General features: G+C 31.9%; 1 protein-coding gene across 1 annotated transcript; it reads right to left on the bottom strand.

The window, feature by feature from the left end:
• Positions 1-3,172: 3,172 nt before the first annotated feature.
• On the bottom strand, positions 3,173-5,657 carry LOC135134240 (la-related protein 6). Its single transcript, XM_064062869.1, has one exon. It carries the CDS (start codon positions 5,437-5,439, stop codon positions 4,042-4,044), a length of 1,398 nt encoding a protein of 465 aa, XP_063918939.1. The 5' UTR covers positions 5,440-5,657; the 3' UTR covers positions 3,173-4,041.
• Positions 5,658-27,265: the final 21,608 nt, after the last annotated feature.

Here is a 27,265-nt window from a genome sequence, read left to right as displayed (position 1 = left end):
ATTTTGCTTTGTATTGTTTGCTTATTATCAATAAACCGCTGAGCTACCACAATCTGTATTAAAAGGTTTATCTTCTTAATTATTATTATTATTATCAAAAGTGACAACCTTATAAATTCTAATTTGAATGGTAATCTATGTACTGTTGTGGCTAGAGAACCTGTTCACTATTTTTTAAATAAATCGTCACTGAAAGAAGACTAGCGGTACTATCATTTTTGTTACATTTGTTATGGTCCACTGCTAAACAATCTGGAACATTTCATAATAGCGCTGATTTTTGACTATTATTTCATTCAATACATAACTAAAGCCACCATTGCGGATATCTTTTTATAGAACGTAAAAAGAGAGGACGCTAAATTTAACGCTTCAGTAGAAAAATTATGTACCTCGTGAAGAACAAATAATTAGCTTCATAGTTCGTTTCAAGTAATTACATATAAAGTCCTAATTGCAAGAAAATGTCGGAAAACAGTATAATAAAATGGTGTGTGGGGCTTATGAATGCAGAGCGAGCTCGTAACAGAACGTTTCTCTTTTTCCAAGCGAACGATTCTGCAATGTCAAGCGCAAAACGTTGAACTTGACTGTGGCGTGGTGTAAGTAAATGATGAAATTGATGAAAGTTGGAGGAGATTATAAAGAATGTTTGCCACGCACCGATGACCCCCTCACTACACATAACTAGTATAACTAGAAGTGCCAACGGTGAAAGTTGATGGCCAATTTTATTCCACATTTATTATTCGACAAGAAAACACTCACACTCTTCGAATCAGACCACCAAACACCTACTTTGGATTTTTTGTTAAATTGTGGTTGAGTTTTTTTGGACTTATCTCTTGAGAATGGAAATGTTGTTTTATTGAAAACAATCTTGCCAGGGAAGAGAAATGAGCAACTGTTCATTGTTGCTTTTTTGTGAGTAGTGATCAAGAAGCAACATAGTGATAAAGCGGTAGAATAATGCCACGTTAAACCAAAGAAACGAAAACAGTCTTACAAAAAGTGAACCGTAGCATGGAAGTTTTTTAAAAATTGTGAAATTTTCAATATAATATAAATTATATAAATAAGTAACAAGATATTGCATGACAAAATGACCGCATACGACATTTTGAAACACCAAGAAAGACTACTTAGTCCAAAATCAAGTAATCCAATTACTTAATTATTGATGGGAGGAATGAAAGTGTCAAAAATAACTCCAAAATTGTATAATTAATAATTATTATTCACAGTATAAAGAAACATCACACAGAAAGTTCCAAATTAAAATTTTAATAGAAAAAAAAGAGTTTATTTTAAATAATAGCAACTTCATGAATCAACATCATTAAGGATGAAAAATTTTACAAAATAATTGCATTGTGCTGATAATTGTAATATCAGTTCATTTGGCAGTATAATGAGGACCATTGTATCTTAAATTGATAATGGCATAACAATTATTACAGTAACTCCAAATGACAGTAGAGTAAATATACTTCTTTGTACGAAAACTTTCTGTCTTTTAAGCCTAGAAACAGTCAACGAGAAAGGAGGACAAGAAGGTAATAATCTTGTAATTCAATGGAAAACGAATGCGTTCGTTTGTTGACGTAAACAATAGAAGTTTTTTCTAATTGAAAACCTTTTTAATGTCAGTAATTTTCACAATTACCTTATTATCACAGTAGCACGTTTTAAAGAACGTATTTTCATTTGTGGTTGAACTTAAGACAAATAGTCTTGTAAAATAAATACAAATAAAAAAAAATTAGATTTTGATATAGTTTTTATGTATACAGATATTCATTCACGGTGACGTCACAGGCACATTTTTAAATAGTAATACATATTTAGGCAAACAGATTTTTTTAAATTTATCAAGTAGGTGGTAGGAAATATCAAATTGTGTATAAGCAAAATTTTATAGATTTTACTGAAACAAATTTACGAACTTCAAATCCTCCGCTTAACCATAAAAGTGTTTGTATTAATTTATTTTTGCGTTTCGTCTATTAATTAATTAAATGCGACCACTTTTCTCTATGCTTTCTATGTAGTCATCACAGAAGAACCATTAAGATAAACGACAATAACGTATTATAGCAGACTATAATTAGTGTTATAAAAAACATTTAAACATCTGCAGATTTAGTGCAGGTAGTTAGAATAACATAAAATATTTTTCGCTGGCCTTTCCCTTCGTAGCTTCACTCACACCATCTTTTTTCTTTTTTTGCCTTTCCTTATTTGAGTTCACTTTCAGTGTCTTGCCTTATTATTTGTTAATTCCGTATCATCCACGGACACAAACATTCTAATAAGTTGGCGATCTCGTGGTCTGAAAATTTGGCTTTCATTTCTTGTTTACCTCTTCGAGAAATTGTCAAAATATCAGAGAATAGCACATTTTGGGAAACGAATCAATGCAATTTGTGTCGAACTTTTACCTAAAGAAGAAATTATTTTACGATGAAGATATGTATCACTGTATGTTTAAAATAGCACATCAGTTAATTGAATCTTTTTTTTTAATTTACCGAACAATCCAATCATATAATTTTTGTTATCGGTAGTAATGGAGGTAGCGGGTGTATGTGCAATCTAAATTTGACGATGTAGAAACAAACACTCCCATCTAATTAGAATAATCATGATACTAACACTAAACGACGAAGCTGGGAATTCATTGGAAATAAAATGAAGTCACCTAATAAAATTTTGTATAATGGATTCCTGGATCATCGAAGATTTGTATACAGTTTTATAATATACTTTTAAAATTTTGGTTTTCTTCTTGTTAATACGTAATTGTAAATGTTTTTCGTTAATTTAGACATAATTTTACACATACAAAATCATCGTTTGTAATAGTTTATTTTATTTTGTGTCTTTACAGTTTGATATCTTTGGAATTTTTTTTTTTTGGTTATGAATGAAAGAGATACATATATTGAAACCAGTTTTCAACATATTCTGATAAACAAGTACCCATCTTTGTTTAAGAAGTTGACCAAAAAATTTACGAAAGTCCACATGATTTGTGGTTTCTACGAAAGTGAAGTAATTGATTGTTATGCTTGTAGTAAAAGATATAAACAAATTATTAATGCGTCTTATTTAGATCCAGTTTTAAGACATAAATTGTCTCACTTAGGTTGATACAAATAAAACGATACAATTTCTCCCAGAAATTTAATGCAAATTATAATAGACAACAAATAAATAAATAAAACACTCATCTCAAAACAGTTTCACAATTACAGTAAAAAGTAATCGAAATAAATAAGGAAATAATAAATACGCTTATGTACAAAATGAAATTTACACACCTAGAAATCAGAAATTAATTCTAGAGGAGAAAATTCCGCAAAGATTGCATGCAAGTAGCATAAACACCTCAAAAGTGTATAACATTAAACAGTTATTTTGATAAAAAATCTACACAAGGTCGACGTGTCATTCTAAAGTACGTTTTAAAATCCATAACTTACGACCTATCGACATCTTATTTTTTTAAGCAACGGTGCTAGTTATAATAAATGTTTTTAAAACAAAACAATAGAATAAGAAAATGAAGCGTTAAATCTATAATTAACCTAATTAACACATGTAGAAAGTAAGATAATTATTAAAGTATTCTAACTACGATATAATAAGTACAGGAAAAAAAATGAACCAATAAAGTGAAGTTTCGTGCTTTTCAGAAGAATCCAATCATTTTTCCGCAATGTAAAAAGCGTAACAAATTAATTCCAATTAGGTAGAAATTTCTAAATTTTTCGCTAATAATCACCATTATTATAATACAAACCGCATTTGGGTGAAAGTCGAAGCTAGACATTATAAAAAAGTAAGTGGGTCGTGTTCTGAATTATGCATTCGCGAATTAAATTTCATTCATCATTCAAGGTCCTAAATCGCTTAAGAAGATACAAAACAGTTTTCCCATTATAAAAAAATAGAAAAAACAATCCCCTCTCCGAATTTAGCCGTTAGGCAAGTAAAAGTTCAGCATCAAGGCTCTAACTGTCATGCTCTAACCTCTCCTCATTGAGCTATAGCCGTCAAAGGTCTCTGTCGGAACCCTTTGGACCCATCAGGACCACGTGGCAATCGCACCACGTTTTCGCCGTTCTGGAAAGCAGTACTGTTGCTTCTGGACCTCGGATTGCTATACTCGGAAGACTGGCTAGCCGAAGATAAACGCCTGTTGTAGTTGTTTTCAGAGCCTGAAAGACTGCAAGCGCTCATTCTTCGCGGAAGGAACAAACTCGAGTCGCTCGAGTCCCTGCTGCTGTAGCTCAAGCGTCTCGGCATGTAGATGAAGTTGGCCTCGGTGCTTGAAGCCGACAAGCGGCGTTGGAGCCAAGCTGCCGGCTCGATGTACCTCGAGGGGAAATGAGCAGAGGAACCCCGACGGAGCCTTGCCCCTTTCTTTAGATCTTCCGCTTCTGAGCTACTTTGACAAGAGCTGATGTAATCCGTGTCGGAGAAATTTTTGTTATTGTTAGCGTTGTTGTTGTTCGGTTTCTTGTTGGCTTTCTTCTTGCGTTCAGGATGAGGAACGTTGTTCAGTTCGTATACCTTCATAGGTTCCCCTAGGGTGTGTTGAAGCTGGATGGCATTTCTAGCTGATTCAGACGTGACGAACTCGACTAATGCGCAGACAACTCCGGCTAAAGAAGGATTCTTGTTGATGAATTGTCGCACGTCAGCTGGAATCGGATTACCCGGGCGCAGAATCCTGATTAAAGCGATCTCGCCACAAACTTTGAAGAGTTCCGCTACGTTTTCGATGGTAGCTTTATCTATGGGCATGTGGACGGCGACCACGGTACGTGATGGGGTAGTTTCGTCGTACTGAGGCAAAGGGTCTAAACGTCTGAGCTTCGTTCCCGCTTCGTTAATTTCTAGTTTGGTAGAACGGGACAAAGCATGGGCAACCACCCTCCAATCTTTCGTCAAGTGCTTAACTCTCTTGAAACTAGAAATCAGTTTCAAACTCACATACCCTTCCTTGTTCCTCTTCACGTGTTTGAGCAAGAAGGCGTCTTTCGTTATGTTAGCGTCCGAAAAGTAGAACTCCACTTGCTGGACGATCTTGTCGGCGAGTTCGTCCGAAGGGGGTTGGAAGGGCGGCTCCGTCACTTCAGGGGTGACTTCGCAGCCCGAGTCCTTGCCGCCCCCGGCCGATCCCGTGTCGGACGCGCTGTCGGACAAATCCGCCATGTGGGCGCCTTCATCTTCGGCTTCAGCTGGGTTCTCTTCGGTAACGGGACTGCGATCGAACGACAACGACACGTCGCTGTCGATGGAGGAGATGCTGTCTCTGGTTTCCAGGAGTTTGGACGGAGGCGGCGAGAACGACAGCGAGCCCACTTCGTCGATTTCGTTCTTCTCGATCAGATCCTGATCGTTGAGGGTTTCTTCGACCGGCGCCGGCATCGTAGTCACTTAGAAAACTAATATCACAATTTATCACTGATGCGTTTGTCCGCGAGGGCTCGCTTGGGGTCAGTCTTCGGTTTAAGGCACTTTCACATCGAAAATGTACACTGCTTTAGTATGTCGTGTGAATGTAGGTCACACGTGGTGATCGGGTTTGCTACTGCCACAACACACCTGTTTTATGACCTAGCTTACAGCGTACTACTAAAGTCGCGCCGGTGTGATGCCGACTTTATAGGCGATGCCGCCCCACCTTGCGAGCAGGGTCAATTCTATGAGAGGTGAAACCTCTTCTCGTGTCATGGCCGAGAACCTGACCTATCGTAACGCGTAGTGCCTCTAGCTGATGCAGGTGGAAATGCAAGGCACGAAGGACCAAAAAACGTTACGAAAAATGTGCAGTTAATAATGTTTCTTTTCTAATGGACATCATCAGGGTCTTATGACGATAGGTGGCTAGGGGAAGGTGAGACCATTCCCACGTTTGATTTTATAGGAATTTAATTAGTAACTTAAAAATAATTTAGTATCTATTTTGTTGTTGACTAATTTTGATACAGTCATTTTAGAAATTCTTGTTTCAAATCTAAAGTAGGTTTCTTCAAAAACATCTTCAAGAATAAAAAAAAATGGTCTAAATACCCCACGCATATGAGGGAATTTGTTTTTTATAAAGATTTAATGACAATTTTTTTTAATTTTAAAATTAATTTTGATGCGTGAAATTAACACTCATGAAAACATTACTGTATTGTTGAATTTTCAGTCCTCAGAAGACTTATTTTTAACACCTTTATCATCGCTATTAAATAAATTGCCCTTTTTATTGTAATATAAAAAACGTTCTTTATTTTCGTGTTCAAATTTTAGAGTAAATTAATTAATTTAATTATTGAATTTACCACATAGCAATACCAGGAAGATCGCTTACAAACCAACGACTATTGCAAATTTTAATTACTCAAAAATTGAGTGTTAATTGATAATCAACGCATATTTTTTATTGGACAAAATTTAAAGACTTTTTTAGAATAACACAAACCAAACATCTTCAACTAGTAAAATAGTAGAGATTCAATCATGGCCAGAGCAGTTAAACTGCATGTTAAAGGTGAAATTTTAACTAACAAAATTTGGTGGTGACGTCATAATTTTTTCTATGGAGACAAATATATGAATTTTTCTTCACCATTAATTTCTTAGCTATGTATTATCAATTGGATCTCAAGATAAACTTTTTAATACAGATTTATTTAAAAATTTTTGGAACGACGTTACCAAATTTCTGGAGGAGATTAATAGATAAAATTTAGTCAACCAGCTTAGATCACTAGATTAAGCTTAGTATTTTTCCGCTTATCACAATATCACTTATTTGACAATTAATTTTGCCTAGGAATATCGAAAATAATATTTTTATATGACTTAAATTACATCTGACCCAGTAAAAATTTCTTTATAATAATGCCATGTGTAAAACCAAAACAAACCAATATAAGATACACGTTTTTAAAATTTCAAAAGTTATATAGCGCTACTAAAATGACAAGCGTAAAAAATAATCCCTTTTGTCTCTTTGGACCGAAACTCCGTAATAAATCAATTTTTATACTACATCTTATCAGTCTCTGTTATTTACAACTTTGGGTTTTGTTGAACACTGAACCTAATATCGAACTCACAAAACCTTACTTTAGTATACACACTGTAATACTAATTATGTTTAAAATAAAGGCACTTAAGAGAGTGAAATGTGCCAATTTTCCTACGAGTCCCAACCTCCCCTACGAATTACTAATACGTTCAGCTTTACAATAACCTCTGATTAAAGTCCTGAACGTTTTTAAGGATCTCTATCACGATCTATTTATTAATATGTGCCACTTTGACTGTGATGCTCGACAATCTTGTTTACCGTTACATATTCACAGTAATAAAGGGATTTTCTGATATCGTGCGTTTCTAAACCCTTTATTTGCTATCCTCTGATAAGCTTATTTTTTTCATCATTTGCGTTTATATGATGCTGTCAGGCGAAATTTTCGCTAAGGTAATTCCAATTTGTATAAATTAAAAAGTGTGATTATATAAAGAGTTGAACGAACTTTAATGTTCGTGATTAATACTTATTATGCAACAAAATGTTGTGTTGTTTAGATGTATCCAAATTTCCGATGACTTTTCATCATGACGATGAATAAAAGGATGTAATACTTTCTAGTTTAATTTTTAATAGGAGACGTAATTGAAGTTGTAAGGATATCCAGCCAGGAATTGTGAAATTAAACCAGAAAATGTAGTTTTCTTTGATTAGATTCGGTATTATAGCATTTCGACAAGTAATAGTATGATTCAATTAAATGGTTTAACTGTGCAGTTGCAACAGTTATTTGTTTACACGTTATTATTGCAAACAATTTTGCAGAAACGGGACTTTTGATGTCTATTGTTTTTTTTTCTTAATTTAAATTTGGTCTACATCAACCATTAAAATTAAATATTCACTCAGTAATCAGTAATGATAAAATAAAATGATAAAAAAATTGTAGAATTTGCTGCAGATCAAATCACATCTTCAGGTATTTTTTTTTGAAATATAACGCTAATTTGACTTAAAAAAGTAATATTACTGAAAAAAAAATGATATTATACATCACTGGTTAATTTCTTTATATATTATTCTATTCTCTCTGTCTACTCATTTCTTGCATTACACACATTATTTATAAAAGTTTCCAAGATAATCTATCTTGGTTAAGGTTGGCTTAACGCCTATGAATGTGTTTGTATTTACTCATACATTACTCATACAGAACCCTGGATTTTTGGAGATAGGAAATCCTTTTCTTCCATGGATGAAATTATAGGTATTTAAACAACCGTCACCAGTTTGTTAAATAACGTACACAGTCACGTTTCACTGAAGTGCCAGCTGGTGTACCACAAGAGCCACATCTTGATCCGCTTCTCTTGTTTCTTTTTTATATATTATTATTATTATTATTATTTCTCGAGGTTAAGGAAGTATTGTAATAGGGTTCATCTGGGAACTGGCTATTTTCATGTTTTCACGACGTTTCATGACCCTTAGAGTACGAAAAAATAGGTCTTCCGATTCCGTTTGTTGTCTGTGTTGATTTTTATTAGACAGATAATATTCTTGATGACGTCTCCTTAAATTTTATTTAGTAAAATCCATTTGTTTTACCCTAGACATCCAGATTTTCGCAAAAAAAATCCAAATTGCTTCTTCACACTTTAAGAACACTGACATGTAGTGAAATTCGTGTTCGTGGCGTAAAAATATTGAATTGTTAATGCAAAGGTTGCTGGTTCCATTGACTCATTGATCACATTTTTAGAGTAATATTGCGCCCGTCTATATTTAATAATAATAAAATAAGCACGTACTGATAATTTATTTTTTCCTGGGAAGTTCTGTCTAAATAACTTTATACCAATTTTTTAGCTGTTTACTGAAATTCAACTCTGACAAACTACAGTTGCGCTTATTACGATTCGTTGCATTACTAAACATTAATTACGCACTAAGAGAAATAACAAAAAAGTTACATAAGATTTATACTCAAGTTATTATTAAAACTAACCACAAGGAAACAACAAAAACCTTGAGTTTATGCAATTTTATCCAACGAAATCAAGCAGATCTAAAAGTGCATTTAGCAAGCTTATCACAAGAATGAGAAATTGTAAAATTTAAAATCATACAGATTTTAGAAAAAAGTTTTTTAACGTTCTATCACTTCTTCTGTAGACCAGTTTGGCAGAAAATTTTTACAAAATTAAATTTTTACATAGGTTAAATAACTTGCGTATTTTATTTCCCACACAGTATCAGTCAAAAAAAAGCAGCCGTGGTAACCGAAATGGTAACCAGCGGATTTTTTGTATTATGTATTGCTGCTAAAATTATATCGATTATAAAACACCATACAAATTTTTTCAATTAAACTTCAGCTTTTACTAAATATTTAATTAATCGTGGCGTCCAAACTGAAATTTATTACTGACTCCACACAGAAAATTATACAACATGTTTTTTATTATGTAAGAAGTCGCAATAAAATTGAGTGAATCTGTTTTTTAATTTTGCGAGACACATTTCCACAAGAAAAGATTAAAGAATAAATATTTAGAATCATCCTTATGAATTATTGCTATCACACTTTATCTGAAAAAAATCTCTTTTGGTTAACGTTTGCAAATTTGTTGTTTAACGTCCGTCGCGTAATATATTATTACGTTAATAAAAAAGATAATCTAATCGTAGACTTATTTATTTAATTTATGACTGCAGTCAAAATAAGTCCATAATGATAAATCATGATATTTTAGAAAAACTTAATAACGTTCACCGGTTGCTATATCATTATTTTAATTACAATAAAATATGCATACGATGAACATATTTCGGATGCAGTAACGGCCGTTTCAATTAACTATAGTGTTTCTTTAATAATTGCATCAATTATCCTTCGGTGGCTATTAAAACTGTTTCGATTTATCGTTTAATAGAAAGCCAACGGTTTTAATAAGAATTATTGGCCTCACGCGACAAAGAAATATGTAGACGTTTTGTAAGAGATTTTTATTACGACAAATTGCTTGCTTTATGCCAAGAAGTGTTAATTAAATTAATACCACCTTGATTAATAAGCAACCACAAACTTTAAATTAACACGTAACCAATATAGGACAAGCGTTTTGTGTCGTAATTTATTGTTTTAAAAATATCAGAGAAACACATGTGTACGTAAAAAATAACACAAATTAATAAAACGTGAGTATAAAGATAATAATTATCGTTACCCAATGGATAAATAAAGTGTGTACGTTATTTTATTTTTACGGCTAACCCAAGTCTGAGTCATGTGTGTTCTTGAAGCGTCTAGGAGGCGCTATTTTCGTCATCCTTTTAGCTGGTTGACCTGTCAAACGAACGATGGTCTTGACTTTCCCCGACCATACTTTGTGAAATTCTCTATTAGAGCATGCCCAGAATAATACTTTCAAATACATTCTCTTAATTTTAAATTTTGTCATTAGATTAAAACGATGAAAAAGTAGAGCACATCAAAAAAAGATTATTCTAATAATTAAAAACGGTTTAGCGACGAAATTATAATGCTTAAGGTTCACTTTAAGCAAGCGGTGAGTAGGTTAAAGAAATTTTCTCCATAATTTTCTGCTTCGAAAACTTGAATTTTTAATAAAACTAACTTTCAACTGTTCATCACATGCTACTGGTATGGTGAGTATCCAAATGAAAATGCGTATGTTAATATAGTTTGCACACGAGAGATTGTTTTACTTGTCCCGTATTTAAATAGTGTTTGTTGTAGAGGCCAATTAAATTAAAATTTAGTCGATAATGAACTTTCCGGATATCTTAATCCTATAAAGTAGGTCAACCAAAACCACCGTTCAGACAAATTGATTATCCTTGAACAAAAACTTCGGCAAGTTCAGTACAGAAATTTCTAGAGAGTAATTTTGCTGTCAGCAAACCGGCGGCATATTTTAAGAATATTTTTCGACACTGATTTGATAAATCATACATAATAATTACAATACCAATTACAGAACTCCTACAAGAACTGGTGTTCGACAAATACTAAAGCTATCAGATCGAGTATATCTATTAAGCGTACTAATTTATTGCTATGTTGCATTGAAACTTTACAACTGATACTAAATTCAGGTTAACCCGATATAGTGACTTATAAATATGGATTTGTAGCTACAACTACAAGTAATTTATTTAAATGGGACAAAAATTCACTATCACTTCACTGTCTACCATTATTTCACATTCCATACGTACGTACTAACAATAATAAGTATTTTAATTTTATTATACGACTGTGTCTTATGGTATACCTACTTTCTATTTGTTATCACAGATAATTTTCTTCGAACTCGCAGACGAAAAAATTAGTACGAGATTACTCATTTTTTAGTTGTTCGTTTCAAAACAAAACTTTATTGCTATGTTCTACCTTTGTTAAAAATTTTAATACAATGGGATTTATTATTTAAGCATATAATGCTTATCACGCATAGTTCAACTGATACAGTTCTGTAGTCTAAAAAATCTAAAAATAACGACGTGAAGACGGTCAATATTATAAATTTATATACCTTTTATTATTTTATTGCTAATAACTTTATAAATAACTGCTAATCAGTTGTAGAAATTTAAAAACAGGTTGCAGATTATTGTAAGCTGTTTAAAAAAGGATTTTGTTTATTGAAAAGGTATCAAAAATCTTCATTTTTGAAAAAGTCGTCTAAAAATTCTCAAAAAATTCAGGGTTATACGTCTAGACGTGCTGATTCTAAAAATATCGCCAGGCAATATTTTCGAAATATTGGGAGTAAAATTCGAATTTTATATTTTAATGTACGATTCTGGAAAAACGGTTGGAGTTATCGAAGAAATTCGGCCGGAAGTGATTTCTGCGGCCCGAAATTTACAAGAAAATGTATTAGGTTAAATTTCGAAAATCATCGAAAATGAGTGGAAATTTGCATAAGGAAAGATTTCATTTTTGAAAAAGTTGTCTAGAATTCTCAAAAAATTCAGGGTCATAGGTCTTGACGTGCTGATTGCAAAAATATAGCGTGTTTAGTGTCACCGAGCAAGATTTTAGAAATATCCGGATTGAAATTCGAATTTTTTCAAATTTTTAAAAATTGCGATATTTCAATGGGCGATTCTGGAAAAACGGTTTAAGTTATCGAAGAAATCAGGCCGGAAGTGATTTATGCGGCCCGAAGTTTACAAGAAAATGTATTAAGTTAAATTTCGAAAATCATCGAAAATGAGTCGAAATTTGCATAAGGAAAGATTTCATTTTTGAAAAAGTTGTTTAAAAATTCTCAAAAAATTCAGGTTTATAGATTTTGACGTGCTGATACCAAAAATTTCGCGTGTTTAGGGTCACCAGGCAATACTTTCGAAATATTCGGAGTGAAATTCAAATATTTTGAAATTTTTGAAAATTGCGATATTTTAATGTACGATTCTGGAAAAACGGTTGGAGTTATTGAAGAAATGAGGCCGGAAGTGACTTCTGCGGCTCGAAGTTTACAAGAAAATTGATTTAGTTAAAGTTAGAAAATCATCGAAAATGGGTCGAAATTTGAATAAAGGGGGATACATTGTGGAAAATCTCATTTTTGAAAAAATCGTCTAAAAATTCTCAAAAAATTATGGTTATAGATCTTGGCGTGCTGATTGCAAATGATTTTGTAAAAACCACTTAAGTTATTGAAGAAATCAGGCCGGAACTGACTTCTGCGGCCCGAAATTTACAAGAAAATGTTATTAAGTTAAATTTCGAAAATCGTCGAAAAAGAGTCGAAATTTGCATAAGGAAAGATTTCATTTTTGAAAAAGTTGTCTCAAAAAATTCATAGTTTTAGATTTTGACGTGCTGATGCCAAAAATTTTGCGTGTTTAAGCTCACTGGGTAATATTTCGGAAATATTCAGAGTGAAATAAGAATTTTTTGAAATATTAAAAATTGCGATATTTCTATGGACGATTCTGAAACAACAGTTGGCGTTATCGAAGAAATAAGTGATTTCTACGGTCTGAAATCTACAAGAAAATGTGTTTAATTAAATTTTGAAAATCGTCGAAAATTGGTCGAAATTTGCATTTTTATTTTTGGAAAAATCGTCTAAAAATTATCAACAAATTCAGGGTTATACATCTTGACGTGCTGATTCTAAAAATGTCGCGTGTTTAGGGCCACCAGGCAATATTTTCGAAATATTCGGAGTGATATTCGAATGTTTTGAAATTTTTGAAAGTTGCGATATTTTAATGTACGATTCTGAAAAAACGGTTGGAGTTCTTGAAGAAATGAGTCCGGAAGTGACTTCTGCGGCCCGAAGACTACAAGAAAATGTATTTAGTTAATTTCCAAAATTGTCGACACTGGGTCGAAATTTGCATAAATTGGAAAATTTCATTTTTAAAAAAGTCTAAAAATTCTCCAAAAATTCAAGGTTATAGATCTTGAAGTGACGATTCCAAAAATATAGTGTGTTTAGTGTCACCGAGCAATATTTTAGAACTATTCGGATTGAAATTTGAATTTTTAATTTTTAGAAATTTTCAAAAATTGCCATATTTCAATGGGCGATTTTGAAAAACGACTTTAGTTATCGAAGAAATGAGTCCGGAAGTGACTTCTGCGGCCCGAAGACTACAAGAAAATGTATTTAGTTAATTTTCCAAAATTGTCGACACAAAGTGGAAAAATTCATTTTTAAAAAAGTCTAAAAATCCTCCAAAAATTCAAGGTTATAGATCTTGACGTGACGATTCCAAAAATATAGCGTGTTTAGTATCACCGAGCAATATTTTAGAACTATTCGGATTGAAATTTGAATTTTTAATTTTTAGAAATTTTTAAAAAATTGCGATATTTCAATGGGCGATTTTGAAAAACGACTTTGGTTATCGAAGAAATGGGGCCGGAAGTGACTTCTGTGGCCCGAAATCTACAAGAAAATGTATTTAGTTACCTAAATTTCGAAAATCGTAGAAAATGAGTCGAAAATTTGCATTTTTATTTTTGGAAAAATCGTCTAAAAATTCTCAAAAAATTCAGGGTTATACATCTTGACGTGCTGATTCTAAAAATATCGCGTGTTTAGGGTCACCAGGCAATATTTTCGAAATATTTGGAGTGATATTCGAATTTTTTTAAATTTTTGAAAATTGTGATATTTTAATGTATGATTCTGCAAAAACGGTTGGAGTTCTTGAAGAAATGAGGCCGGAAGTGACTTCTGCGGCCCGAAGACTACAAGAAAATGTATTTAGTTAATTTTCCAAAATTGTCGACACTGGGTCGAAATTTGCATAAATTGGAAAATTTCATTTTTAAAAAAGTCTAAAAATTCTCCAAAAATTCAAGGTTATAGATCTTGAAGTGACGATTCCAAAAATATAGCGTGTTTAGTATCACCGAGCAATATTTTAGAACTATTCGGATTGAAATTTGCATTTTTAATTTTTAGAAATTTTTAAAAATTGCGATATTTCAATGGGCGATTTTGAAAAACGACTTTAGTTATCGAAGAAATGGGGCCGGAAGTGACTTCTGTGGCCCGAAATCTACAAGAAAATGTATTTAGTTAAATTTCGAAAATCGTCGAAAATGGGTCGAACCTTGCAGAGTGGAAAATTTCATTTTTGAAAAAGTCGTCTAAAAATTCTCAAACAATTCAGGGTTACATATCTTGACGTGTTGATTTAAAAAATATAACGTGTTTAGGCTCTCGGAGCAATATTTTGGAAATATTCGGAGTGAAATTGGAATTTTTTGAAAGTTTTAAAAACTGTGATATTTCAATTGGTAATTCTGGAAAAAAGGTTGGAGTTATCGAAGAAATGAGGCAGTGACTTCTGCGGACCGAAATCTACAAGAAAATGTGTTTAGTTAAATTTCGAAAATCGTCGAAAATGGGTTCAAATTTGATATAGACAGATCACCGATATTGATTTCCCTTTCAGATTTTTGAGAAATTCGCATATACTTCGGATTATCCAGGTTACACTGTGTATGGTTATTGAAAAATACTTTTACTTTTAGAACTGGAAAAAAGGCTTTCTCAAAAGAATTAATTTATGCACCAATTTATTTTATCGACAATTTTATAAACGGCTCATTTAATTTCCTTATTATACGATTTAATATTCCTTGACTAATAATTGTTCGCCATATACAGTAATAACATATATATACTTAAAAATGTACAAAAGAGTTACATTAAGATCATGCTTTTGATAGAGAAAACACCAAACTATGTTTGTATTGTGTTATATTTTTCTAAAACGAATGAACGAATTCATTTTTTCTCGTATTTAAATTTTGCTTCATTTTTCCTCTTTCAACGTTACAAAACATTGATTCCCACGAAATTCGGGTAGATTGGCTTCGTCGTAGGAACAACCTTAAAAAAATTCACTAAAAGATGTTTTTCCATTGTGTGCTACTTTAATTAATGACTCACATCTCTGAGTATTTTATGTTTAAAAAATGCCGACCATAGAAAAATGTATACGTATATAGAAAAACATCTGTGCCTGAGAAATTAAAAGTCCACACTAGGAGGAAAAGTACGTTTCTTCAGGTAGATATTGTTCAGAAGTGCTCGTGTGAGGGAGAGTTATTTACATGAAGTTGCCATTTACAGTAGTCGTGGTATTTTTACGTTTTCTTGACAGAAAACCAAACAGTTAGGTGGAGAAGGTAAAAGTAATTACCATATATTTACTTTCCAGCTTTCCACTAATTGGTACTTGTTTTGTGTATTTGTATAAGTAACACCATTTGTTGCATTTATACATATAATTATACCTCAACAATTCGAATTTTGACTTAAAATAAAACATAATTAAATAGAGGTTTAATAGGTCTGTTTTATTACTGTTTTTAGTTTATTACAAAAGACATTCGATGTACCACTGACACTTATGGCTTATGACACTTGTGTTTACTTATTTGTCAAACAAACCCGTACAATAGAGTATTTTACACCCAAGTAAGGTAAATAAAGCCAAATGCAAATAAGCACACCATTATTAAAAGACTTTTATAACGTGCATTACAAAACACAATTGGTCACCACGATAAGCGTGTTCATTTTTAGAACATGTACATATTTCAGTCCTTCTATTTTAGTGTCACGTTCGAATGTTATTAGCCACCGTAAAGATGATCTGTAGTTGCGAAATTTACGACAGTTGTTACATCAAATCCTATTTTTTCTGCGATATGGTACCTTAGCACAAACAAGTCTGGTTTACTAAACTTGAAAAACATACGCTTATTTTTGTTTACTAATAATTGCTCAATCTACAAATTTTAGGATAATGATAATGCCAGAATTGGGACGGATTATATGATTTATGATTCGGGATTTAGTTAAATGCAAACGGAGTCACCGTTTTCAACAATAACGTTTTATTGGTTTTCGGAAGATTTTATTTGTCAATGAATTTTTGACTAAATGACGTCAGTCGTGAACAAAATACATTACAAAACACACATGAAAAATAACAAAACAAAATACGTAATTGTTCATATTAACAAAAATGACTCGTGCGCATTTAATTTTAATTTCAGTCATTAAATTAAGTGGCCAGCGCCGCAATTAAATTAACATAAACGACAAAAAAGTTACATGTGAACAAAACCATAACGATCAAATGTGAATGGTAATAATTTCAGGTTATTAAAAGAAAGAGAAAAGAAAGCTCAGGAGAAAGGTCAATACGACAGTTTGATTACTACCGATGGATTAAAGTGGTAATTATTGAAAATATTTTTATGAAGCTAGGTAAGAAAACATGATTGGGTTTACTTGTTTTGTTTAATCTATAACTTAATAATAAAGATTTAGTTTGAGTAAGCAGGATGCGGAAATTATTGGGGTAAAAGCGTACGCACCGTTGCATTGCTGCCTCATTCCATGAAAAATGGTAAATGGGCGGCTATAGATTATTCCAGAATCATCATTCATCAGCGTCATAACTTGGAACATTTTTAATTATAATGTTTTAAACATGCAATTAAGAGTAGACGTATTTGAGCTTGATTCCTTTTAGCGAATAAGTGCTTCCCGCTATTACTTATCTTACTTACCCTTGCATAATATAACAACGATTTTACCACAATGTTTAGATGACTCATAGATTCTCTCCTTCTGAATCATTTCGAAATTACCAAAATCTGTGTACTTCTATTTCTGTCTACTTGACTATCTATCGTTTTAACTAAATAAAAGTTCCATGTGCTTTTTTCCAAAACTGATGCTCTATAATTCTATATAATTAAAATTTGATACCAAACATACTTAAATGAAAATATTTCCAATAGAATAAGTTTGAGCAATTAATTTGAGCTCACGGATGGCAGACCACAGACAGATGCGAAACAAAGAAAAAATATGTCTAGAAAGATTTGTTGCTCAGATTTGTAATACAGTTCACTGTGGTACCAGCATAGGTATGATATGCAATGGCGGTTTGATAATTTTGACGTTAATTATTCTTTCACAAGGCCACAAGGTCACAAAACTCAAGTTGCTGTTGTAATCATGTAGAGGCAGTCTGTGTAGACCACAAATTTAAAATAATGTAGATTAAGTGTCCGCCAACTTTGGTCTCCTCTTAAAAAATGAAATATAAAAAGAGTAAAAATGATATAAGTAGTTAATGAAAATGGCACCGAAAATGAAAGAAAAAACAAAGGAAAGCACTTGGAACAGACGAAATGTTAAATATTTAAAAGAAATAGAAGGACTGTTAAAAATAATAAATCTAATAAAAAGAAAAACAAAAATTCCGAAAAACTGGAGAACAAGAATGAGGCTGCTGTTTAAGAGAGTAGATAGCAAACAGTACAATAAGCACACAAGCATAACTTTAACAACTATTCCAGGAAAAATTAATGAAAACAAGACTCCGGGAGAAATTAGTAGAAGAAGCACAAGATTGATGTAAGAACTATCATTTTTCAGTTTTCAAAACTAAACCGATAGTAACTATCTAGTCTGAAAATCAGTTCCAAAAGCTAAAGGATCTTGAGGAATTGAATACTGAAAAACTCAAGGGATATTTATTCAGGAGTTATATACGGTTAAACTTTGAAAAATTGTTTATTAACTTATAAATGACATCTGTCCTATATTATATTTGTCTTCACACTAAGCTGGTAGAATATCTGGTCTGAAAATAAGACCACAGGACTAGAAAACTTCGAAGAATCGAATATTGAAAAGTGCATGGCGGATACTTAAACTGTTCTGGAGTTCTTGCTCAAATTTGAAAAAATGTTTCTAATTCATAAATGACGAATATAGGTATAAATATCACCAGTCTCATATACAGGATGATAAAAAAAAACGGATAAGCTCGATGGTATGTTGTTAAGAAATCTCTGAAGAAGTATAAGAAAAATACTTAAAAAAATCCCTGCACTAAACTTTCGAAAAGAATAAAATTAAAATTTGAACAATTAACTTCGCAATTGTGTTTTGTTTTAATGAATTCTACATTTAACAGACAGTTAATTTTTTATCATCACAATAATACTTATCAGAATTACGAAGTTAATTCTTCAATTTTGACGTATAATATGTATATTCAAAAGCGAGCTTATCCGTAATTTTTTGATCACCCAGTATATAGGACGGGTGTCATATATTCATTTCTTCATAGTAAACGGGTAATATCAGGTGTGAAAATCGAGGAATCGAATTAGTGAAAAATCCATTAGAACAGCCAGGGAAATTAATTGAGATGAAGAAGGCCTTCGACCGTAAAAGAGAGAGGGCATATGGTTCGCTCTAAGAAACAGGAACATTGCAGTTATATTAAAAACCTATGCACACAAATTACGTTTAAAAATGAAAGATCAAGAACTGTTATGAATACAATAAATTTGAAATAAAAATGTATCCTGAGTCGTCCCCTGTATATTCTGCTATCGGGTGTGTAAATAAAAATGTGGCCAAGAGTGCTATGTCATCAGTCTTTGTTTTTTGTTCGTGTGCCGTTTCCGAAGTGAATTTTGAAAGGTGTCATCCGCTTGTTACATGGACTGTTGTGAATTAATAACCTTTAAACTGAGTTTGATATCGGAATGACAACTGTCTCGAACACAGTGACAAACATTACGGCATATGGAAAAAAATTGGTCGCAAGTTGTTTCGACAGAATTTCCCTTGCTTCTGAAGCACAATGAAACATATCCAGCATTTTCGAGTTGAGTTTTTTCTTTACACAATTTTGTAATGACGTCATCAACATTTTTCCAAGGGCACGTATATGAACTTGGATTGGTGCAGTGTAGTAGTAAGAATAACAGTATAGTATTCCCAAAATTTTCTGTTCCTGATTTAATCAATAAAAGAAATTGACTTAGTCATTAATTTTTTTGAGACCCTCCGTATAAGCAAATCTAAAAAATTGGTCGAAAGTTATTTCGACAGGACTTCCCTCGCCCTGGAAGTGCAGTGCCACAAATCCCGCTTCTTTGAAAAATGAAAAAATTTGATTTTGCGAATTTGTATTCAGTAAAACAAATACAAGAGTATGGTATTTTATAAAATTTATTATAAACATTTTTGAGGTGTCATGACATGGAGAGTTTCACCATCTACGTGATATTCCTAATATAAATACAAAATTTGACAGCAATATATCCAGTACTTTCGGATATTATCTGCCTAATAAAAATCAGGGACGGCAGACAGACGGACAGACAGGCAGACAGACGTAATCGGGAGACAATTTAATTTAAAACAAATATAATTAAGAATACAAATATGAAACAATACATGATAGAAAATAAGGGGCAGAAGTATTGAATGGGCATCAAAATTTTCTGTATCTTGAAAGTATAGTAACAGTGAAGGAATTGTGGAAGATGTAAGCTGAAGTGCTTAAAAAAGTAGTACGCTGATAGTTAGAAATCAAACATAAACAGCGACATGAAAATAAACAGTTGGAAGTGTAATTTTTAATAAAAGTACAAGGAAAAACCAGACGTGATAAAATTAGAAACGAAACATTTAGGAAGATGTTGAAAATGTATACTTCCAATAGAAACTATAATCCAAAAGAGCCAAATACATTAACTGGGGCATATTCATAGAAGGATAGTGGACTGGTAAAATAAGTATTCGGAGCAAAAGAATCAGGAAAAAAAGAAAAAGATGGCCGCGAAAAAGTTGGACATAAGAAGCAAGAAAAGTTGTCAAAATAAGAGAAATTAGTTATCTTCAGGCTAGCCTAGGGTACGAAGAAATGGAAGAAAATATGGAAAAGAACATAATTCAGCTTCATTCTTGCTAGCCCGAAAGGTAGAAGGGAACTAAATGCGAGTAAAATTAAGTATGTTAAAGCATAGAAAATACATACAACTTGGAATTAATATTTTTGCAAAATTGTAAGAAAATTAGATGAACTGTTCTAAGGTAAGTAAGATCGTTGATGTTTTTAGTTTGAAAGAATCTGATAGAATTTTGAGAGTTTCATGTTTTTACTTCCCGAGCGTAAGCGAAGGAAGTATTGTAATCAAGTCTATACTTTATGTTTTCTCGACCTTTCATGAGCCCTAGATTACGAAGAAATAGCTCTCCCGTTTTCGTCCATCTGTCTGTCCGTCTGTCTGTATTTACATTAGGAATATCAAGTAGATGGTAAACTGCAGACCAATATTTGTCTAATCAACCCCACCAATAATGTGATGACGTCACTTCAAAATTGTACATGTAGATTATGACACCGTGTTGAGTTTTTACCCGAAACGTCCAGATTTTTGGAAAAAAATGAAAATTATAAAACAACTTTTTATGATAAGCATGAGGAATTTTTAATCAAAATATATTTGCTTATGAGCTTATATTTGTGATTTATCATTCCATTCATATTTTTGGATTTGCTTATACAGAGTGACTCAAAAAAATTAATGAATGCGTGAATTTATTTTTTTGATTTAATCAAGAATTGCAAAACCGAATGCTTTGAAATCTTGGAGATGTTTTAAAGTTTTCATAAGCATGGTAAATTTTTGATCAAAATGTATTTGCTCATCTCGCCTAAAAAATTGATGACCTCATCTCAAAATGTGCTGAATAAATCCCATCTTAAATGTGCAAAATGTGATGAGTCTATACTTGTGATTAATATTTTTTTAGATTTGCCTAAACAGGGTGTCTCAAAAATAATTAATGAGTGAGTCAATTTATATTACTGATTAGATCAAGAATTGCAAAACTGAATACTTTGAAATCTTGCAGACGTTTTGAAGTTATTGTAAGCATGGTAACGTTTTAGTCAAAATGTATCTCCTTATCAACTCCCAAAAATTGATGACGTCATCTCAAAATTTTGCCGAATAAATCCTATCTAAAATGTGCAAAATATCATCAGTCTATACTTGTAATTTTCCATTGCAACTTTCGACCAATATTTTCCGTAATATACGTCTAGTCATCTTTTCGCAACAAGGAATTTTTCTAAAGAAATGTGGATTTTGTAATTAAGCTCCGTCCTTCGAAGTGACAATTCATCACAATTGAGATAGGGGCGGGTGGATGGGGCTTAATCATATACATACATACTTAAAACATAATACTAACCTCGAATTCACCATTTGATATTTTAAAAGTCTTTTATTATTGAAATGGATAAGAACATCTCAATTGTGATGAATTTTTTTATTCGTCGTGAGACCGAGGGCTGGAGCTTAACCGCAAAGTCCATATTCTGTACAAGAAATTACTGAGTGAAATACATATGTTCGAAGGATTATCTATCGTATTGTTTTGAGAAAAATTAGAGAACGAAGAAGAGAACAAACTTTACAAAATTTTGCTAAAATAGCAGCACCAATAAACATATTAAGCAAGAAAAATGTGCAATTTAGTTTGAATGTGGAATATCATAACTCTTTTGGTCTTTTGAAACATTGAAAAATGCTTTAGTAAAATCACCAATTTTACAGTATCCAAATTTTGCAGAATATAACACTTTTATTTTAAAAACTGACGCTTCTTCCATTACATTAGGACTTTAAGTCGGGTTTAATACCATTTTAGTAATATATCATTTATATTTCTTTTTCATGAGATTAAAATACAAAAAAGAATGGCTTAGAATGCGAGCGAAGCGAGCATGTGTAAGTGTCATTAAAAATACTTCATGGTTGTCCCTGAGAAGCTAAATTATAACAAAAAATTTATTTATCGCGTACAAAAAGTGTATCTCGAAAACAATTGTGATTACTAGTGATGAGATATACTCACTGCGCTCGTATTCTAAGGGTGAGTTTCCCAAAAATGGTCAAAATTATTATTATAAATGATCCCAAACAATTTCACTGAAACACTTCCTTGAATATTTCTGGAACTAAACTTTAAACAAAGATCTTCTAGAAGGTGAGCGCAGCGAGCACATTCAGCTTTTATTGAAAAAAATGGTCCAAATTTATAAAATTTTCGGCAAAATGTTTTGGCCCGTTCTTAAGAGACGTCATCCATTTTCTGTGAGGCGATACATAGATAAATTTTGATTAACAATTTACCATGCTTATGATAACCTTAAAACGTTTGCAAAATTTTAGGGCATTCGGTTTTCCAGTTTCAAAATTAAATTGCAAAATTTTGTCATATATTTTTGATTTTTTTCAAAAATCTGGATGTTTCGAGCAAAAAATCAACACAGATTCATAAACTACACGTAAGAGTATGCTATTTTATAAAATTTAAAACATATTTACTGTGTACAGTTTGGAAATGACGTCATCACATTTTTAGTAAGATAATTAGACGGCGAACAGATCGACAGACAGTCAGACAGTCAGACAAGACAGACAGACACTTTGAGAGGAGAACTTTTGTAAATTTTACGTTACTATACTGAGGGCTACATAGTTGTGTAAAGAAGATACTCAACTCGAATATGTTTCATTGTAGTTCAGGAGCGAGGGAAGTTCTTTGAAGGAAGAATCTTAAGAATCTTTGGTGTCTCCTTTTTGAAAAATGTCGGAGTCCTTGCTTACATTTTTTTGAGAATTTTGCATCTTGCTTCTGAAAAAAATTAGAACTTTCTTTTGGGTCTCTGGATTTTTGAAAGAATTTTTAAAGAACCGTAAAAGCCCCTGGTGCTTGAAGGATCCTTGGTCCTTTATTTTTGAAAGGTTTGAAAGAATGGTGGGAACACTAGTCATTTTGTCAAAAAAATTATAAGAGACTTGGAGATTTCTGATGTTCTGATTTTGAAAGAATTTGAAAAAATCTTGAAAGTATCTCATGTTTCTTTTTAAAAAATTTTGAAGGAATCTCGGGGTCCTTGGTTTCGTTTTTTTTTTTGGATCCCTGTACTTTTGTTTTTAAAACAATTTCATTTTAGACCAAATTAGAAGAAGTCTTATGGATCCGTGGTGTTTTATTTTTGATAGAATTAGACAGAATCTTGGGAATTTCTGATCCTTTGCTTTAAAAAAAAAAGACATTCACATATTTATTGTTAAACAATTCTACAAAATTACCTAATGAAGAACATTGTTGAAAACAAGTGTCATCCTATTTCCAGGAGTATTTTTGATAATTTTTGGCATCAAGTCAATTTTCTGGAGAACTTGTATAAATAAATAAAATTTAGTTACTAGTCTATATTCACTACATTATAATATCATGTCTGACCATAATTTCAAAATTACTAGTTTCTAAGATAACGTGAAAAATCATATTGGCTTAAATTACAAATAGGGATGGAATGCGAAACCTCAGGTAAAAGAGCATGGCATCATGCATCATAAGATTCATAAGTTAAAAATTTATTTTGTTTTTCCAACGCATACAAGTTGTACTGCTCATTAAAACCATCTGTTTCAGATTTATTACACGAAAAGTGCCTTATGGTCAGATTTGGTACACGCTTTTTAATTTATGTTTTTATGACTTTGGTTTGTATTTACATTTTATTTACGGCCGCATACAATCCTTGCAAGTAATTAAGTAGATCTACTCTTTTAATTAACTTCAAATTATTAATTTTTTTTTTCAAATTTCAGATATAATTTACTTAATTATTCTTTATTAACTCTAATTTATTTTTTAAGAAGAAGTAAGAAACTTTGCATTAAAAAAAATTATTCATCAAGTGTTGCTTAAATTTAGTAAATATTATTACACTATCAATGGTTTTGAGTAAAATTCAGTAAAAGTAGAATTTGGATCCAAATGACACGCTAACAACTTCTTTAGTAAATGACTGGCATAATAAAAAAGTGTGAAATAAATTTTATCGTAAAACGCGTAGTGAGGGGTGATATTCCTTGTGACTCAGACAAGAAGAAACTTCTGTCTAAATCACTTTACAGATTGTTAATAGGAAAGACCGTATCTGAGCAGAATCCCGCAGCCCACACATTTAAAAACGCGTAGTCTTGCAGCTTAAATCTTCGTCGTGTACGTTTACTGGAAAAAATTAATTCCACACTGAACTTTCACTAATTTTATGATCTGTTGACACATTCATGTTGCCGAAGAGTTAAATCGTGTATCGAATAAAGTTATTTTTTAACAATATTCGATAAATTTACGGAAATAGCTGTTAATGATTCTTTTTCTATAGAAAATCAGTTCTACTGGTCGTATATTAAAAGTTATAACAATAATGTAAAATGAAGTGGTTATTATTTAGTAAAAGTTCGATTATCCTTTCATTAAAATTAATAATAATTTCATTATAGCTTAGACTTGCCAGCAAATTCTTCCGAGTTGAAGACAAGGACCATCTCCCTCTGTAATAAGCTGATGGCTAATGACTCGGTTCTAATCATAGATTTAAAACGTTTGCGTACAATTTTAGACACACAAATTCGTGTATGTACTTTTACCAAAAAGTTGATGGTCCGAAAATAATGTGAATCCAATGTTTTGAAAAAATACAGACTGACAAGTGTCCGGTTTTTGATCCAGAGGCGAGGAAAGTTCTCGGTTACATATGTTTGAGTTGTTTTTATTAACTTATACCATTAAACTACTACCTTCAGCACATCATAAAGTCGTTTATTACAGATATTAAATTAATCTCTTACAAGAATAAAAATTTAGTCACAAAATTCATATAAAATTAATAAACCGTAGCAATTAATACATTTATCTGCCGGAACTTTTATTTTCGTCACTGCGTCTGTTATACTCTGGTAATTTTCTTTAATGCGACATTTCTGGTTTACTTAAAAATAATTGTGCATTCATTTTGTTTGTGTATGTCCTCCTTTTTATTTAGTAGAATAATTTGTAAATTATATTACAGTTGTTAATTGTGCTTTCTTAGAATATAATAACAACATTAAAAATTTTAATTTATTGCAAAAATATAGGTGCTGTTAATGATTATTACGGTAATAGAATAGAAGATTATAATATGTAGCATGAATAACAGTTCTACTCACAGTATTTCAGGCATCTACATAATATCAAACAATAGTAATTAATAATTATATTTCAACTTTTAAAATTTCAAAAATAAAAATAAATCGGTAAAGTGTGTAAAAAATTGTAAGAAACAGAAGTGATGAAGCATTATCAAAGCTCATAAACGACGTTTTGTATAAAGAAATCTGCAATCTTGTGAATGTAACTAACTCGTGATTGTTCATAACAATAGGTTGAGATAATTATAGACATCATAAGTTAATGATAATTATGTATTCGCCAAAACATAATATTTCACATGAGATTCCGTTATAAAAAATATCGTTTCAGGTAACAGTCCATTAGTAAAACTTCAAGGACTACTTTTCAAATGATCAAAAATTGCATCACACTGAGTAGGTTCACTAACATGTGAATGACATTATTAAGAATAAACACTAATTGGTTTTCTTTTCTTTGCTCGTACAACCGAGGGAACTACCCAACAACTGCATTAGAAGAATTCTTGGAAATCTTTATTATCTAAGTTTTTAAAAGGCCGGATGTGTAAGTGTTTCAGTTCACGGGGTGTCTTCATTCGGTAATTATTGTCTAAACCTTATTAGATCCGGCCGAGTAACGACCGACTGTGGTCAGTTTAGCGAGACGCATAATTAAATCTTCAAGTGCAATGCATCCAACCGAGGAATCAAGTTCGAGGCAAAATTCCATACTAACACCTCTATAACACTGTCATATTTCTTGCCCAGTTTCCGTAAATATCACTCTTGCACTTGACATTGCTTTGTTCTTAGTCCTTATGCAATAGTTAAATAATTAAAAACAAAAAAGAAATTTAATTAGCGAGTTCAAGAACCAAACAAGATTAATGTACAGCTATTGTTGCGAGATATAAATGAGATCTAGATAGCTTGGTGAGACGAAACCTAGGTATCACGTGTACGGTAAGCCAGAAACTGTGTCGTGTGTCTGCAACGGTGCTGTTATTTTTCAATTTGCTACATTTATTCGCTATTATTAAATTTTTGTTTCCCGAACGCTTGCCACGAGAGCTGGAAAGAGGTCACCTTGACAACCGACTTTGTTATCTTTCACAAATTTTAGAAGACGAATATGCAGGTTTCCCGATTTCGCTTATGAGCTAATTTGTTTGTGTTTTTTGTTTTCATAATGTGCATACTCAAGAATACTCACGTAAATCTCTACTTAATTCACTTAAAACTACTCAGTCACCATTCATCAGGTTTTTTTTAATGCAGACTGTACAGTCCACCTCGGTTTCTTATTCTGCGTATATGAATTGTCGTAAAACTAAGATTGAACCACAAAATGTTATTTTTTCTAAGAGATTGCGCAAGAGATTTCTTGAAAAAAAAAATGGTAAAACACATATATAGATTTAGAAATTGCAGAATATAATTAGAATTTATTTATAATATTTTTCAGGAAAATTTATTGTCGTAAATTTTGCGGAAAACTTTACTAACATCCTCTCTTTCAAGGCTTTAAAACAGGTGTCTCCAAAAGTGACAACCGGTGTTCTTTATGTGTTATTTCATAAACGGTTCATCTCATTTTCGTAAAATTCTAGCAACAACAACATAATTTAATTGCATTATGTTATAATTAATAGTCTTATTCCCACTAAAAAGTTGATAAAAAATTTATTATGTATTTTGTACATTGTAAATTTTCGAATCCGGGTGAAAATTACTATAGATTAAGATCTTATAACGGGGACCAAAAAGTTTTCAGATTAGAGTTGGCCATGGAAATATTTCTCATGTCTTTGATTACACTGCAAATGTCATGATCACCTCAT

This window comes from Zophobas morio, unplaced genomic scaffold (assembly GCF_036711695.1).
Source record: "Zophobas morio isolate AGI-343-1 ecotype UQ-CSIRO unplaced genomic scaffold, CSIRO_AGI_Zmor_V1 ptg000023l, whole genome shotgun sequence".
NCBI lineage: Eukaryota > Metazoa > Arthropoda > Insecta > Coleoptera > Tenebrionidae > Zophobas > Zophobas morio.
This window is presented reverse-complemented; position numbering and strand designations above follow the sequence as displayed.